Genomic DNA, 15889 nt, shown 5'->3' with positions numbered 1-15889 from the left:
CACGGATTTTGGGCCTGTAGTTTTCTTTTCTTGGAGTGTTCCCATCTGCTTTGGTTTCAGGGGACTGCTGGCCTTGTAAAAGAAGTTTGGGAGTGTTGACTCCTATTTAATTTTTTGGAAGAGTTTGAGGATTAGCATTAATTCTTCTTTACATATTTGACAGATTTCACCCATGAAGCCAGGGATTTTTGTTGTTATTGTTGGGAGATTTTGTATTGGATTCAGTTTCCTTACATATCATTGGTTAAGTTCAGATTTCCTATTTTTTATGATTATATCTTGGTAGATTGTATGTCTCTTGGAATTTGTGCATTTCTTCAGTGTCATCCCATTTATTGGCATATAATCAGTCATAGTAGTCCTTATGATCTTTTTAATTTCTGTGTCATCAGACAAAATCTCCTCTTTCATTTCTAATTTTGCTTGAATTCTCTTTTTTTCTTGGTAAATCTAGCTAAAGGTTTATCAGTTTTGTTTATCTTTAAAAAAAACCAGCTCTTAGTTGTGTTGATTGTTCATGTCTTTTTATTGCTGAAAAATATTCCATTTTTGGATATATTTGGATATATATAATATATGTATAATGGATATAGCAGTGTTTATCCATTCACCTATTGAAGGATACCTTAGTTGCATCCAGGTTTTGGCAGTTATGAATAAAACTGCTATAAACATTCATGTGCAGATTTTTGTGTGGATGTGTTTTCAGCTTATTTGGGTATATCCCTTGGAGCACAGTTGCTGAATCATAAGGTAACCTATGTTTAGCTTTATAAGAAACTGTCACACCATCTCTTAAAGTACTGTACTGCTTTGTATTCCCATCAGCAATGAGTTCTTGTCCCACATCTTCATTAGCCCTTGGTGTTACCAGTATCCTGGATTTTAGCCATTTTAATAGGTATGAAATGGTATCTCAGCCTTTAACTTTGCAGTTACCTAAAGATGTATGATATTGAGCATCTTTTCATATGATTGTCATCTTTATATACATATATATATATATTATATATATATATAATATATATATATATTATATATATATATATTGGGTGAGGTCTCTGCTTAGGTCTTTTGCTTACTTTTTAACCGAGTCCTTTATTTTTTTTAAACAGTTTCCTTTAGTTCTTTGAATATATGTATAATAGCTGGTTTCCATTCTTAGTTTAAAAAAATCTAAGAAGTGAGGCCCTTTAGGGACACAATTGTTGGTTGCCTTTTTTTGAAAAAAAATTGTATTTAAAAAATGGCTGTGCTAGGTCTTCGTTGCTGCAAGGGCTTTTCTGTAGTTGTGGCGTGCAGGGGCTGCTCTCTAATTGCAGTGTATGGGTTTCTCATTGTGGCACAGGCTCAATAGTTGTGGTGCACAGGCTTAGTTGCTCCGCAGCATGTGGGATCTTCTTGGATCAGGGATCAAACCCATGTCTCCTGCATTGTCTTCTGTGTCTCCTTTACCACTGAGCTACCAGGGAAGCCCCTTGTGTGTATTTTTAAGCCTGGCTTCTTCAGATCACCCCCTCAGTCATTATAAATCAGTGGTCAGCCAATGATGGGTCAGAGATGTCCTTAAATGCCTTGAACCATTAAGTTCTCCACCTTTTCCAAGGAGATCTTTGTGTAAAGGTATTCCTCATACTTTAGGCAGTTTATCAGTCAGCCTTAGTTTTCATTTCTTATTTCCAAGATCAGCCAGAGTTGAGTGACGGGGGCCTGCTCCTGTCCCATCTTGTTCCTGGGCAGGTTCACAGTCCTGTATACTCATGAATACTTTCAGATTCTGAAGAATATGTTGGAATCTTTCAAAGTTCCCTTATGGCCATCTTGTTTTCAAAGCCTTCCTTTAACATTTTAGCCAGGCTCTTGTTTGCTCCAAATTGAAATCATAGCCTTAGGCAGCTGTGACATTATCAGCAGATTGCTGTGGTTTTCTTATAATGCCCTGAGGAAAGTACTTTTTACAAAGAACTGAGCTCTGAATATGCAGGTCAGGAAGCAACAGTTAGAACTGGACATGGAACAACAGACTGGTTCCAAATAGGAAAAGGAGTACGTCAAGGCTGTATATTGTCACCCTGCTTATTAACTTATATGCAGAGTACATCATGAGAAATGCTGGGCTGGAAGAAGCACAAGCTGGAATCAAGATTGCCAGGAGAAACATCAGTAACCTCAGATATGCAGATGATACCACCCTTATGGCAGAAAGTGAAGAGGAACTAAAAAGCCTCTTGATGAAAGTGAAAGAGGAGACTCAAAAAGTTGGCTTAAAGCTCAACATTAAGAAAACTAAGATCATGGCATCTGGTCCCATCACTGCACGGGAAATAGATGGGGAAACAGTGTCAGACTTTATTTTTTGGGGCTCCAAAATGACTGCAGATGGTGATTGTGGCCATGAAATTAAAAGACGCCTACTCCTTGGAAGGAAAGTTATGACCAACCTAAACAGCATATTAAAAAGTAGAGACATTACTTTGCCAACAAAGGTCCATCTAGTCAAGGCTATGGTTTTTCCAGTGGTCATGTATGGATGTGAGAGTTGGACTGTGAAGAAGGCTGAGCACCAAAGAACTGATGCTTTTGAACTGTGGTGTTGCAGAAGACTCTTGAGAGTCTCTTGGACTGCAAGGAGATCCAACCAGTCCCTTCTGAAGGAGATCAGCCCTGGGATTTCTTTGGAAGGAATGATGCTAAAGCTGAAACTCCAGTACTTTGGCCACCTCATGCGAAGAGTTGACTCATTGGAAAAGACTCTGATGCTGGGAGGGATTAGGGGCAGGAGGAGAAGGGGACGACAGAGGATGAGATGGCTGGATGGCATCACTGACTCGATAGACGTGGGTTTGGGTGAACTCTGGGAGTTGGTGATGGACAGGGATGCCTGGCGTGCTGCAATTCATGGGGTCACAAAGAGTCGGACGTGACTGAGCGACTGAACTGAACTGAACTGAGCTCAGAATCAAATCCAATGGTAACAACACCCTGGGAATGGAGTTTTCTGGGTAGCTACTAATTCGGTGAAAATATTGACTGTGTTCTGGGGATGGGGCTTTTAATGAACCTCCAAAAGATCCATTGGCTGTGATAGTTCTGACTTTCATGACTACCATACCTTTGAACTTGAAAGGGAGGGAGGATGGGAATAACTTGAAGTTAAAATGTAACAGACTGGTGTTCTTACTGAGGTTCAATTTTTTTTTTTTTAATTGATACTTTTCAGTTCATTCTGTACCTTTGGTTAATTTCCAGTGTTCTGAACTGTTTTTTGCTTTTTAATATTTTGCCAGTATTTGTTTGCCCATATAAAGGAATTGATTCACTAAGGTCCTGAGTTTGATGTTCTTGACATTGGTTTGTTGACATCCCTAATTTTGATAGAAAAACAAAGTTCTTCTGAGACATTGCATTAATACTTATTATGTATATAAATCGTGGTTCTTAAGTGACAGATAAAACATTAGCACTTTTTCCTCTTGCAGAAACTTTTAGGCATACATTTGGGACAATTACATTATTTCTTTTTCAGGTTCCTGTTAGTTCTGATTCTATAGACCCATCTGATGATACTGAGGTACAGTCTTTGACATGTCAGAGAGAATGCAGCAGAACTGTGAACACTGAAGCTTTAATGACAGTATTTCACCCTCAGAATTTGGAGACCCTTGATTCCAAAATGGTAGGAAAACAAAATATTTAAATTTGTGGATTGAAACAATTGATTAAAAATAAAAATATTAGACTAGAAGGTATTGCAACTGAAAATTCTTCTTTTAGGGCTAGAAAAGATTTTCTAGCAGATACAAAATACGACTATTATCTAGAATTAAGATGAAAATTGAATCTTGGGTTTTATTTGCATAGATTTCTGACAGTCAATCCTAATTGGAGTGATTGGTGTCCTGATTTTCCGATTTTAACGTGAGTTTAGCTAAGAACTAAAATAGTAAATTAAAGCTGTTATGCTCACATGGGTTTAGAAGATTTTTGTGATGACAGTGTTCCAGTGGTTAGCCCATCTGTGAATACCGATTTTGAATTTCTATGTTCTTATTTTCCATAGGTATTGTTTTTTGGTGAAGAAAGTTGTCAAGTTATTTGAAACTTAATTTCAAATTAAGTTAATTTCTCATCATGTTTAATTGCTTTGATTTTTTTGTTGTTGTTACAGTTGAAAGAAAAGATGAAGGAACAGTCCTGGAACATTCTATTTTCAGAATGTGGACGTGGTGTTAGCATGTTTCGGACCAAAAAGACTCGAGATCTGGTTGTAAGAGGGATTCCAGAGACCTTAAGAGGAGAGCTCTGGATGCTTTTTTCAGGTATTAAACTTACTCACTTTATTCATTTAACAGACATTAACTATGCCCCAATAAAAATAATTACAAAGATGGCTAGAACAAAGTCTTACTCATCATCCCATCATGAGTTCAGACTAGTCAAAGAGAGTACAATAGTTACATGTACTTACCTTTATATGCACACATCCATTGCCTGAGCAGATAAGTTTATGAGGCAATATATAGCTAACTGCAAGGGATGGAATGGGAACCTCTAGTGTTAGAGGAAAGTTAAGGGGAAATGACATTTCATGAAAATGTTACTCTTTGGTATCCTGATGTTAGAGGTTTTAGTGTGAAGCTTTTCCTTTTTTTTTTTTTTTTAATTTATTTTTTGTTGAAGGATAATTGCTTTACAGAATTTTGCTGTTTTCTGTCAATCCTCAACATGAATCAGCCATAGGTATATATATATCCCCTTCCTTTTGAAACTCCCTCCCATCTCCCTCCCCATCCCACCCCTCTAGGTTGATACAGAGTCTCTGTTTGAGTTTCCTGAGCCTTACAGCAAATTCCCATTGGCTATCTATTTTACATATGGTAATGTAAGTTTCCATGTTACTCTTTCCATACATTTCACCCTCTCCTCCCCTTTCCCTATGTCCATTAGACCATTCTCTATATCTCTTTCTCCATTGTTGCCCTGTGAATAAATTCTTAAATACCGTTTTTCTAGATTCCATATATATATATTTTAGAATACGGTATTTATCTTTCTCTTTCTGACTCACTTCACTCTGTATAATAGGTTCTAAGTTCATCCATCTCATTAGAACTGACTCAAATGTGTTCCTTTTAATGGCTGAGTAATATTCCATTGTGAATATGTACCACAGCTTCTTTATCCATTCATTTGTCGATGGACATCTAGGTTGCTTCCATGTTCTAGCTATTGTAAGTAGTGCTGCAGTGAACAATGGGATACATGTGTCTCTTTCAATTTTGGTTTCCTCATGGTATAGGCCTAGAAGTGGGATTGCTGGGTCGTATGGTAGTTTTATTCCTAGTTTTTTAAGGAATCTCCATACTGTCTTCCATAGTGGCTGTATCAACGTACATTCCCACCAACAGTACAAGAACATTCCCTTTTTCTCCACACCCTCTCCAGCATTTATTGCTTGTAGACTTTTTGATGATGACCATTCTGACCAGTGTGAGGTGATATCTCATTGTAGTTTTGATTTGCATTTCTCTAATAATGAGCGATGTTGATTATCTTTTCATGTATTAGCCATCTGTATGTTTTCTTTGGAGAAATTTCTGTTTAGGTCTTTTTCCCACTTTTTGATTGTGTTGTTTGTTTTTCTGGTATTGAGTTGTATGAGCTGCTTGTATATTTTGGAGATTAATCCTTTGTCAGTTGTTTCATTTGCTATTATTTTCTCCCATTCTGAGAGTTGTCTTTTTGCTATGCAAAAGCTTTTAAGTTTAAACAGGTCCCATTTGTTTACTTTTGTTTTTATTTCCATTACTCTAGGAGGTGTGTTATAGAGGATCTTGCTTAGATTTTTGTCATCGAGTGTTCTGCCTGTTTTCCTCTAAGAGTATTATGGTTTCTGATCTTACATTTAGGTCTAGAATCCATTTTGAGTTTATCTTTGCGTATGGTATTAGGAGGTATTCTAATTTCATTCTTTAACATGTAGCTGTCCAGTTTTCCCAGCACCATTTATTGAAGAGGCTGTCTTTGCTCCATTGTATATTCTTGCCTCCTTTGTCAAAAATAAGGTACCCATAGGTGCATGGGTTGATTTCTGGGCTTTCTATCTTGTTCCATTGGTCTATGTTTCTGTTTTTGTGCCAGTACCATACTGTCTTGATGACTGTAGCTTTGTAGTATATTCTGAAGTCAGGAAGGTTGATTATTCCAACTCCATTCTTCTTTCTCAAGACTGCTTTGGCTATTTGGGGTCTTTTTTGTTTCCATATGAATTGTGAAATTTTTTGTTCTATTTCTGTGAAAAATGCCATTGATAATTTGATAGGAATCACATTGCATCTGTAGATTGCATTTGGTAGTATAGTCATTTTCACAATATAGATTCTTCCTACCCTGGAACATGGAATATCTGTTTATGTCATCTTTGATTTCTTTCATTAGTGTCTTATAATTTTCTATGTACGGTTCTTAGACAAGTTTATTCCTAGATATTTTATTATTTTTGTTGCAGTGGTGAATAGGATTGATTCCTTAATCTCTCTTTCTGATTTTTCATTGTTAGTATATAGAAATGCAAGTGATTTCTGTGTATTGATTCTGTATCCAGAAACTTTGCTAAATTCACTGATTAGCTCTAGTAATGTTCTGATACTATCTTTAGGGTTCTGATACTATCTTTAGTATCATGTCATCTGCAGTGAGAGCTTTACTTCTTTTCTGATCTGGATTCCTTTAATTTCTTTTTATTCTCTGATTGCTGTATAGTGTGAAGCTTTTCATTTTGTTTGTACTCAGATAACACTTGAGCATACAGCTAAATTTAAAAGCAATCCAGTTCTTCATGTATATATGCAAGTTGTAGCTTTTTTATATTCCTTTGCTTTTGTGTGTCAATGTTAATTATCTATACAGGTGCTGTTAATGACATGGCTGCTAATCCTGGCTATTATGCTGAAGTGGTTGAGCAGTCCTTAGGGACCTGCAACTTGGCTACTGAAGAAATTGAACGTGATTTGCGTCGCTCCCTGCCTGAGCATCCAGCCTTTCAGAGTGACACTGGTATATCTGCTCTGAGGCGGGTACTTACTGCTTATGCATTCAGAAATCCCAAAATTGGATACTGCCAGGTATGCTGTCATTATGAACTCAACTATTTACATGTTCTAAATGATAAAATCACATCAAATCCAACTCTACTAATAAGAACAGAGATTGGCCTGCGATTGATAGTGGATATTATTAATCTAAGAATGGTAGTAGAAATATTTAGAATTGATATTCTATTATTTCATTTCTCTTTTATGTTTAACAAATATTTATTGAATTCCTGCTCTGTGAAAGATACTGTGCTGGGTACTCAGGACTACATAAAGCTGAATCAGATAAGAATCCTCCCCTTAAAAATATATGGACTGGCAGGTATTAAAACAGATTCATTGGCAAATGAAAAACAAATGAGACAGTTTATTAGAGAATATTAAGTCTCACCAGGATTCATAAAAGGAATAAGTTGAAGGAACAGAAAAGACTTCATGGAAAAAGTGGCACTTGTAGGTCTTGAAATCCGTGAATTTTGGATATATGGAGAAGGAATGAAAGACCATTCTAGATGAAGGAATCAGTGTAACCAGGCACAGATAGAGGTAAATATGGAATATATGTAGGACCATGTTCTGTTTTGGAGAAAGAAATGGCAAACCCTTCCAGTATCCTTGCCTGGAAAATCCCATGGACCAAGGAGCCTGGTGGGCTGCAGTCCATGGGGTCACAAAGAGTTGGGCACGACTGAGTGACTAACGGACAGATGTTCTATTTAGTAGAAGTGTATAGTTAATGAAATGAAGTAACTGGGCAATTGGGCGGTGGAGGAGGGATCAATAAGGTAGATTGGGATAAGTCAGGAGTTTGATTTTACTTTGTAGACAGTGGAGGAATCATTGAAAAAAATCCTTTAGGAGGACACTAAAGGGTATGCTTGACTGCTAACCAATAATTTCAAACAGATAATTGCTCAAACACAGAAGTTTACTTAAAGGATTAAACAGTTTCTTTAACAGAGCAAGTTTTCAGGTCAGTAGGTAGCTCTACTCCATGTGATTATTCAGAGGTATAGGATGACAACAGGCTCTGTCATCTTCAAAACATGCCTTCCACAGTCCTCTTTCATTGCCATTACTACTCACAGGAAGAAGGGAGACAGCATAGAGAAACAATTATGGGAAATTATTTTGACCAGGCCCACATATTATTGGAGGATCTTGGAGGTCTCAGGCAACACATATTTATAAAGAAGTCTGCAAAAATTCAGCATGATTACACGCACGTACATCCAGATACTATGGGAGAAAGGGAGACTGGATTATGGTGACTAGCTAGCACTCTTAGCCACACATTTATTTATAATGAAGGCTCATCCAGTACTCATCACAATGAATGGAAATGGACCAAGTTACATCTCTGTGAAATTTGAGAATTCCAAAAGTGAAAAAATCTTTAAACTTTTTAAAGTGAAAATCTTTAAACTTCCCAGAGAAGGGAGAAATACATCACCAGAAAGGAAACAAAATTAGAATGTCACCAGACTCCTCAGCAGTAACTCTTAAGGTAGTAAACAGTGAAATGATGCCTTTAAATCTTGAGGAAAAAATCTTTAACTTGGTATTCTATATTTAATCAAATGGTCAATTAGATGTCAAATGCAAGCATTTAAAATATTCTTATTCCATGTATCCTTTCTTAAGAAGCTACTGGAATGTATGATTTTATAAAATAAGTTGTGTGCCTGCTTGTGTACTCAGTTGTGTCTGACTCTTTGCAACCCCATGGATTGTAGCCCATCAGGCTCCTCTGTCCATGGAATTCTCCAGGCAAGAATACTGGAGTGGGTTGCCATGCCCTCTCCTCCAGGGGATCTTCCTGACCCAGGGATTGAACACGTGTCTCCAGTGTCTCCTGAATTGGCAGGTGGATTCTTTACCACTGAGTCCACCTGAAGAAGCCTACAAAATAAGCTGAGGAGGATGAAAAAAAGAAGAGATGATTCTCAGAAAGAGGACATCAACGTAGGAAAGGAACTTAAGGAAACATGCCTTGAGAGCAGCTACTAAAGATTGAAGCAAGAGGCTAGATAGTTCTGTGAAGAAACCAAAAGAAAATTTGAATCAGTACATACTCGTATGTTCAGAGTAGCTCAGTGGTCAAGAATCCACCTGCCAGTTTGTAAGACATAAGTTCAGTCCTTGGATTGGGAAGATCCTCTGAAAAAGGAAATGGCATCCCACTCCTGTATTTTTGCCTGGGAAATCCCATGAATACAGGAGCATGGTGGGCTGTAGTACATGGGGGCGCAAAAGATTTGGACACAATTTATCGACTAAACAACAACAACAACAACAACAAACCATTATGACTACATATCAATCCTATCTATCCATTGAAACTTATCAATAGAGAGGAAAGTTTGAAAAGTAATTTAAGTGAATGGACCATCTAAATGACAAGTATTTAGCCTGTTTTAGGGTCCCTGAAAGGTAAAAAAGAAGCATAATGCTTCTTTTCTCAAAGAGCTTACACTCACAAAGCCTGAGATATTATCTGTATGCAGTAGTTTAGAGGCAGCTTCAAAGTAGGCATTACTCGGTTTTTTACTTCTAAAAAATGAAAGCAAAGTTAGAAACTTGGAGGGCCAAAGGAAAGTTACTGAGTTAGGTAACACTATGAGCACTATTATTCAGGTGAAAATAAGTTGGCCATGGGGGTCAAACTGGCTAGGTTCATGTTGGACTCAAGAAGTAAGTAAGTTTGTGTGAAGCAAGATCGTGGTGAATCTTTTAAGTTTGGGAAAAGTTTGAATTTAATATGGTAAGCAGGTTTTATTGCTTGTTATCAAAAACCCAGGTGAACAATACCAACTCATTATGGCTGGCTGACTGGCTTTATCTCTTCTTTATCATCTTTAAATTTTGTTTATCTTGTTATTGTTGAGTTGTAATGATTCTTTATATATTTTGGATACTAATCCTTTATCAAATATAGTAGTTGCAATTTTTTCTTCTATTCCATGGATTGTTCATTTTCTTAATGGTACTCTTTGAAGTACCAAAGTTTTATTATTTATTTTTATGTTTTTCTTTTGTTGTGTGTGCTTTTGATGTCATATCTAAGAAGCCATTGTCTAAGCCAAGGTTAAAAAGATTTATTCCTATGTTTTCTTCTAAGGGTTTTATAGTTTTAATGCTTAAATTTAGGTTTCTGGACCCTTTTGTGTTAATTTTCATGTGTAGTGTATAGAAAAGGTTCAGCTTCATTCTTTTACTTGTGAATAGCCAGTTGTCCCAGTGCAATTTGTTGAAAAAAAAACAATCTTTTACTCACTGAATTGCCTTGACACCCTGCTGAAAATCAATTGACTATAAATGTTAGGGCTTATTTCTTGACTCAAAATTCTGTTCTATTGATTTATGTTTCTGTTCTTATGCCAATATCACACTGTCTTTTTTATTGCAGCTGCGTAGTAACTTTTGAAATGGGGAAATTTGAGTCCTTTAACTATTTTTCCAAAAATTATTTTGGCTTTTTTACATCTCTTGCATTTCCTTACGAATTTTAGGATCCGTTTGACAATTTCTGAAGAAAGCAAAAAAAAATCCTGGTCTTCTAACCAGAACACAGGATTTTTTTCTTTTCCCATTTAATTCTTTTTAGATTTTATTCAAGGTTGTTTTGTAGTTTCCTATGTGGAAGGCTCTAGATTCTTACTTCCTTTGTTAATTTTATTTCTAAATTTTTTATTCTTTTTGACATTACAATAAATGGAATTGTTTTCTTGATTTTATTTTTGGATTGCTCATTTGCCACTATATAGAAATACAATTGATTTTTGTATATATTGATTTTGTATCCTGTAATCTTGCTGAGCTTATTAGTTCTAGTAGAGTCTTTTTTTTTTCTTTTGTGGATTCCTTACTTAGGATTTTCTGTATACAAGATCATGGAATCTGAATAGTGAATATTTTTACTTCTTCCATTCCAACCTGGATGTCTTTTTCCCTTTTTTTCTTGCCTGGTTGACTTGGCTATAACCTTCAGGTACAATGTTAAAGAAAAGTGGTGAGAATGCGTATTCCTTTCTTGTTATTTATCTTAAAAGGAAGCAATCAGTCTTTCATCATTAAGTAGATGTTTGATGTGGGCGTTTTATAGATTATGTTTATCATGTTGTGGAAGTTCCCTTATATTCCTAGCTCATTAAGTGTCTTTATCATGAAAGGGTAGTGGATTTTAAGTAGTGGATTTCTGTGTCTGTTGAGATAATCATGTGACTTTCCCCCTTTATTTTAGTAATATCATTGTTGACCTGAAACAAATAGACCACCAGATATTTCTTCAGCAGAGATGGGTTTATTTAGGATGAGCAGAGAATTGGCAGTTTGGGGTCTACAACCATGGTGAGCCATTGGCAAGTCCCCTCATGCCAGGGGGAGGAGAAAACTTTTATAGAGAAGAAAAGGAAGTTGGAAGGGCTATAGTAAACTAAGAGTCCATAGCTTTGCATTGGCCTTGTCAGGAAAGAAAAGTCTTCTTCCTGTTAGTCTCTGCTGTAGTTGCAGGGCATGAGAGCACCCCCTTCTGGTCTCCAAATTATTTAATTGAAGTTTCCAATTGTTAATTTTTTACATCGTGTATTACTTTTGTTGTCATGTTTCACCACACTTGTATTGCCAGGATAAATCTTACTGGGTCATTATGTGTAGTCCTTTTTTATAGGCTATTGTGTTCGATTTTCTAGTATTTTGTTGGAGATTTTTGCATTTATATTCATAAAATGTATTGATAATTTTCTTGTGATGTCTTTGTCTGGTTTTAGTGTCAGGGTGTGTCAGGGTGTCAAAAGAATTGGGCTTCCCAGGTGGCGACTAGTGGTAAAGAACCAACCTGCCAATGCAGGAGACATAAGAGATGGCAGGTTTGATCCCAGGGTCAGGAAGATCCCCTGGAGAAAAGATTGGCAACCCACTCCAATATTCTTGCCTGGAGAATGCCCATGGACAGAGGAACCTGACAGGCTATAGTCCATTGGGTTGCAAAGAGTCAAACATGACTGAAGTGACTTAGCATGCATGTACGCACATCAAAGAATGAGCTTGGTAATGTTTCTTGCCCTCCCATTTGGTGTTAATTCTTCTTTAAATTGTGATAGAATTGGCCAATGAAACTATCTGTTCCTAGAGTTTTTTTGTAGAAATTTTTTTTTTATTATTAGTTCAATATCTTTACTTGTAATAAGTGTTGTCAGATTTTTCTGTTTCTTCTTGAGTTGGTCTTGGTTTTTCTAGGAAATTGTCCATTTTATCTAGGTTGTCTGATTTGTTAGCATAGAGTTATTCCTTGTATTCCCTTAATAATCCTTTTTATTTCTGTTAACATTGGTAGTAATGTTCTCTATTTCTTGATTTTAATTTGAGTCAGTCTTTCTATTTTTTGTCTTTTTGGTTAGGTTACCTAAAGGTGTTTCAGGTTTTTAAATCTTTCTAAAGAACCAGCTTTTGATTTTGTTGAGTTTTCCCTATTTTTTTCTATTCTCTATCACTTCCTGTTTGTGCAGAGCCTCAAGATTAGCCAGAGATAAGAGCTTAGAGCTTTTTCTGTTCTTTCCTGAATGTGCCTACAGCTGTGGGCAGGCATAAAACCGTATCATGCACTTGGCCTTCTAGATTCCCAGGAATAAATTAGCGCTTTCCAAAGCCCCCCATGGATGTCTCATTCTCCAGCTTTTCATTTTCACCCCTTATTAGCCTGTTGTTTGGCCCAGTTGTTACCATTACCTCAGGAAACCACATGTTCAACAACTGCTTCTGATTTTTTCAAGGAAAGGCTGTTTGCCTTGGGTAAGCTCTGTGTTGGGTCAAATAAAGACAGCCTTGTGAGTGCAGTTTTCTAAGGAATGACCAGATAGGTCAAATACTGACAGTTCACTGGGAATGGGATGTTGGAGGCACTTGAGCCCCATTCTGTTTCCTCCCATGGCTGCTAGGTGCTGCTTTTCACCATGATTCCTGAGTGTTGGTTTTTCAGGCTTCTGTGAAGCTCAGGAGGGGTGGGACTTGGACAATTTAAAATGCCACAGGGTTCACTGTTTTTACTGAGATTCAGCCATTTTATTAACTAATGCTTCCTGACTTGCTGTAAGTTTTTGGTGAACTTTCAAAGTTCTGAAAAATTGATTTTGATGATTTTTGCTAGTGTTCTTACTACTTTTACTGAGGAAAGCTTTTTTCAGAGGGCCTTACTCTGCCATTTTCACTGATGCTGCTCCCATTATGGCTTCTTGAACAGGAAAGTGATGGAGTGAAAACTGAACTTGAAGTCAGATATTGCTCCAGATCTGACAAAGATTGATATACTTAATATACAAATCTATAAGAAAAGTATTGTTATAAAAATGAGCAATGGACATGAAAAGATAGTCACAGAAAAAAATACAGATAATAAAGTTTAAAAAAGAAGGTTCAATCTCAAAGAAAGTCAAATTCAAACCAGGACATACTATTTTCACTATCAAATCAGCAAAGACAATTATAATTGTCACAGTTCTTAGTATTGGCAAAGGCACAGGGAAGTAAACATTCAAATACTGTAAGTCAGGAATATAAATTGGTACAGTCTTTCTGGAATACAATTTGGCAGTAATATCAAGTCATTTAAAAATAATATTAATTGACCAAATAATTTAATTTCTATGTATCTTTACTGAGAAAATAGTAAACCACTTGGATGAAGATTTACATACAGAGATATTCATTAACAGTGTTATATATAATACTGAAATGCTGAAATCAGCCTAGATGTCCAATAATAGTAGAATGGCTAAATCATTTATAGTATATTACACTTACTAGATTTTTTACAGTCATTAAAATACTATTTTAGAAGAGCTATTTGATGATTTGATGGCATTGAAAATCTATGTTAAGTGAAAAAAAAAAACAAACTTTAATACACAGTTTGGTCTAAATTTTAGAAGGGGGAAAAGAAACACAGAAAAAAGTACATCAACTCATTAACAGTGGTGATCTCTGGCTAGGTAGGATGCAAGAGGTTTGATTTTCTTCACACCTTTCCATTCTTTCCAGATTCTATACATTATATTGCCTTTATAATAGGGGCTATGACCAAATGTTATATAAAAGTAATGATCTGACATTAGTATGGAAGATAGATTAGAAGAAGGAGAAAGTTAGGGTGGTAGTGAGAATGGAGAGGTTAAAGCAAATTTAAAAGACATTTTAGGAATTCCCTGGTTGTCCAGTGGTTAGAGCTCTGCAGTCCAACTGCAGGGGGCACAGGTTCAGTACCTTATGGGGGAAGATAGATCCCACATGCCATGTGGTGCAGCCAGAAAAATAAATACATAAAAATAAAAGACTTCTTATAAGAAGAAACTCTAGGATGTGAAGACAAATTGGACGTGGTAGATAAAGGGTTTCTGGCATGATCAAAATTAAGGTAGCAAAGAAAATGCTATTTAATAGAAGAAAGAAAATTTAGTTTTAGACACAACTGAGAATGACATTTAAGAGATGTTACCTTGTGGGTAGATGAAAATACAGATGAGGTTTGTTTTTTCCAATCTGTCCTCAGTTCAGTTCAGTTCAGTTGCTCAGTCATGTCCAACTCTTTGCAACCCCATGAATTGCAGCATGCCAAGCATCCCTGTCCATCAACAACTCCTGGAGTTCACCCAAACTTATGTCCATTGAGTCGGTGATGCCATCCAACCATCTCATCTTCTGTCATTCCCTCTCCTCCCGCCTTCAATCTTTCCCAGCATCAGGGTCTTTTCCAATGAGTCAGTTCTTCGCATCAGGTGGCCAAAGTACTGGAGTTTCAGCTTCAACATCAGCCCTTCCAGTGAATATTCAGGACTGATTTCCTTTAGGATAGACTGGTTGGATCTCCTTGCAGTCCAAGGGACTCTCAAGAGTCTTCTCCTACACCATAGTTCAAAAGCATCAATTTTTCAGCTCTCAGCTTTCTTTATAGTCCAACTGTCACATCCATACATGACTACTGGAAAAACCATAGCCTTGACTAGACGGACCTTTGTTCGCAAAGTAATGTCTCTGCTTTTTCATATGCTGTCTAGTTTGGTCATAACTTTTCTCCCAAGGAGTAAGTGTCTTTTAATTTCATGGCTGCAATCACCATCTACAGTGATTTTGGAGCCCAAGAAAATAAAGTCTGTTACTGTTTCCATTGCTTCCCCTTCTATTTGCCATGAAGTGATGGAACCAGATGCCATGATCTTCGTTTTTTGAATGTTGAGTTTTAAGCCAACCTTTTCACTTTTCTCTTTCATTTTCATCAAGAGGCTCTTTAGTTCTTCACTTTCTGCCACAAGGGTAGTGTCATCTGCATATCTGAGGTTATTGATATTTCTCCTGGCAATCTTGATTCCAGCTTGTGCTTCATCCAGCCCAGCATTTCTCATGATGTACTCTGCATATAAGTTAAATAAGCAGGGTGACAATATACTGCCTTGACGTACTCCTTTCCCAAGTTGGAACCAGTCTGTTGTTCCATGTCTAGTTCTAACTGTTGCTTCCTGACCTGCATACAGATTTCTCAAGAGGCAGTCAGGTGAAGAATTTTGAAGGATTTTCTTGAAAAATTTTCCACAGTTTGTTGTAATCCACATAGTCAGAGGCTTTAGCATAGTCAATGAAGCAGAACTAGATGTTTTTCTGAAATTCCCTTCCTTTTTCTGTGATCCAATGGATAGTGGCAATTTGATCTTTGGTTCCTCTGCCTTTGCTAAGTCCAGCTTGAACATCTGGAAGTTCACTGTTCACATACTGTTGAAGCCTGGCTTGGAGAATTTTGAGCATTACTT

At 36.7% G+C, this 15889-nt stretch overlaps 1 protein-coding gene across 3 annotated transcripts in view; it reads left to right on the top strand.

The window, feature by feature from the left end:
- TBC1D8B (TBC1 domain family member 8B) overlaps positions 1–15889 on the top strand; it is an 84044-nt gene that overhangs the window by 45274 nt on the left and 22881 nt on the right. For all 3 annotated transcript variants that reach the window (XM_086389668.1, XM_086389669.1, XM_086389670.1), the window contains exons 8-10: positions 3527–3676; positions 4169–4319; positions 6910–7124. In XM_086389668.1, coding sequence (XP_086245794.1) covers positions 3527–3676; positions 4169–4319; positions 6910–7124 — 516 coding nt within the window. The remainder of the gene's footprint in view (positions 1–3526; positions 3677–4168; positions 4320–6909; positions 7125–15889) is intronic.

Source organism: Bos grunniens, chromosome X (genome assembly GCF_055505025.1).
Source record: "Bos grunniens cultivar Pamir isolate PY7600 chromosome X, Bosgru_T2T1.0, whole genome shotgun sequence".
Classification (NCBI taxonomy): domain Eukaryota; kingdom Metazoa; phylum Chordata; class Mammalia; order Artiodactyla; family Bovidae; genus Bos; species Bos grunniens.
This window is presented reverse-complemented; position numbering and strand designations above follow the sequence as displayed.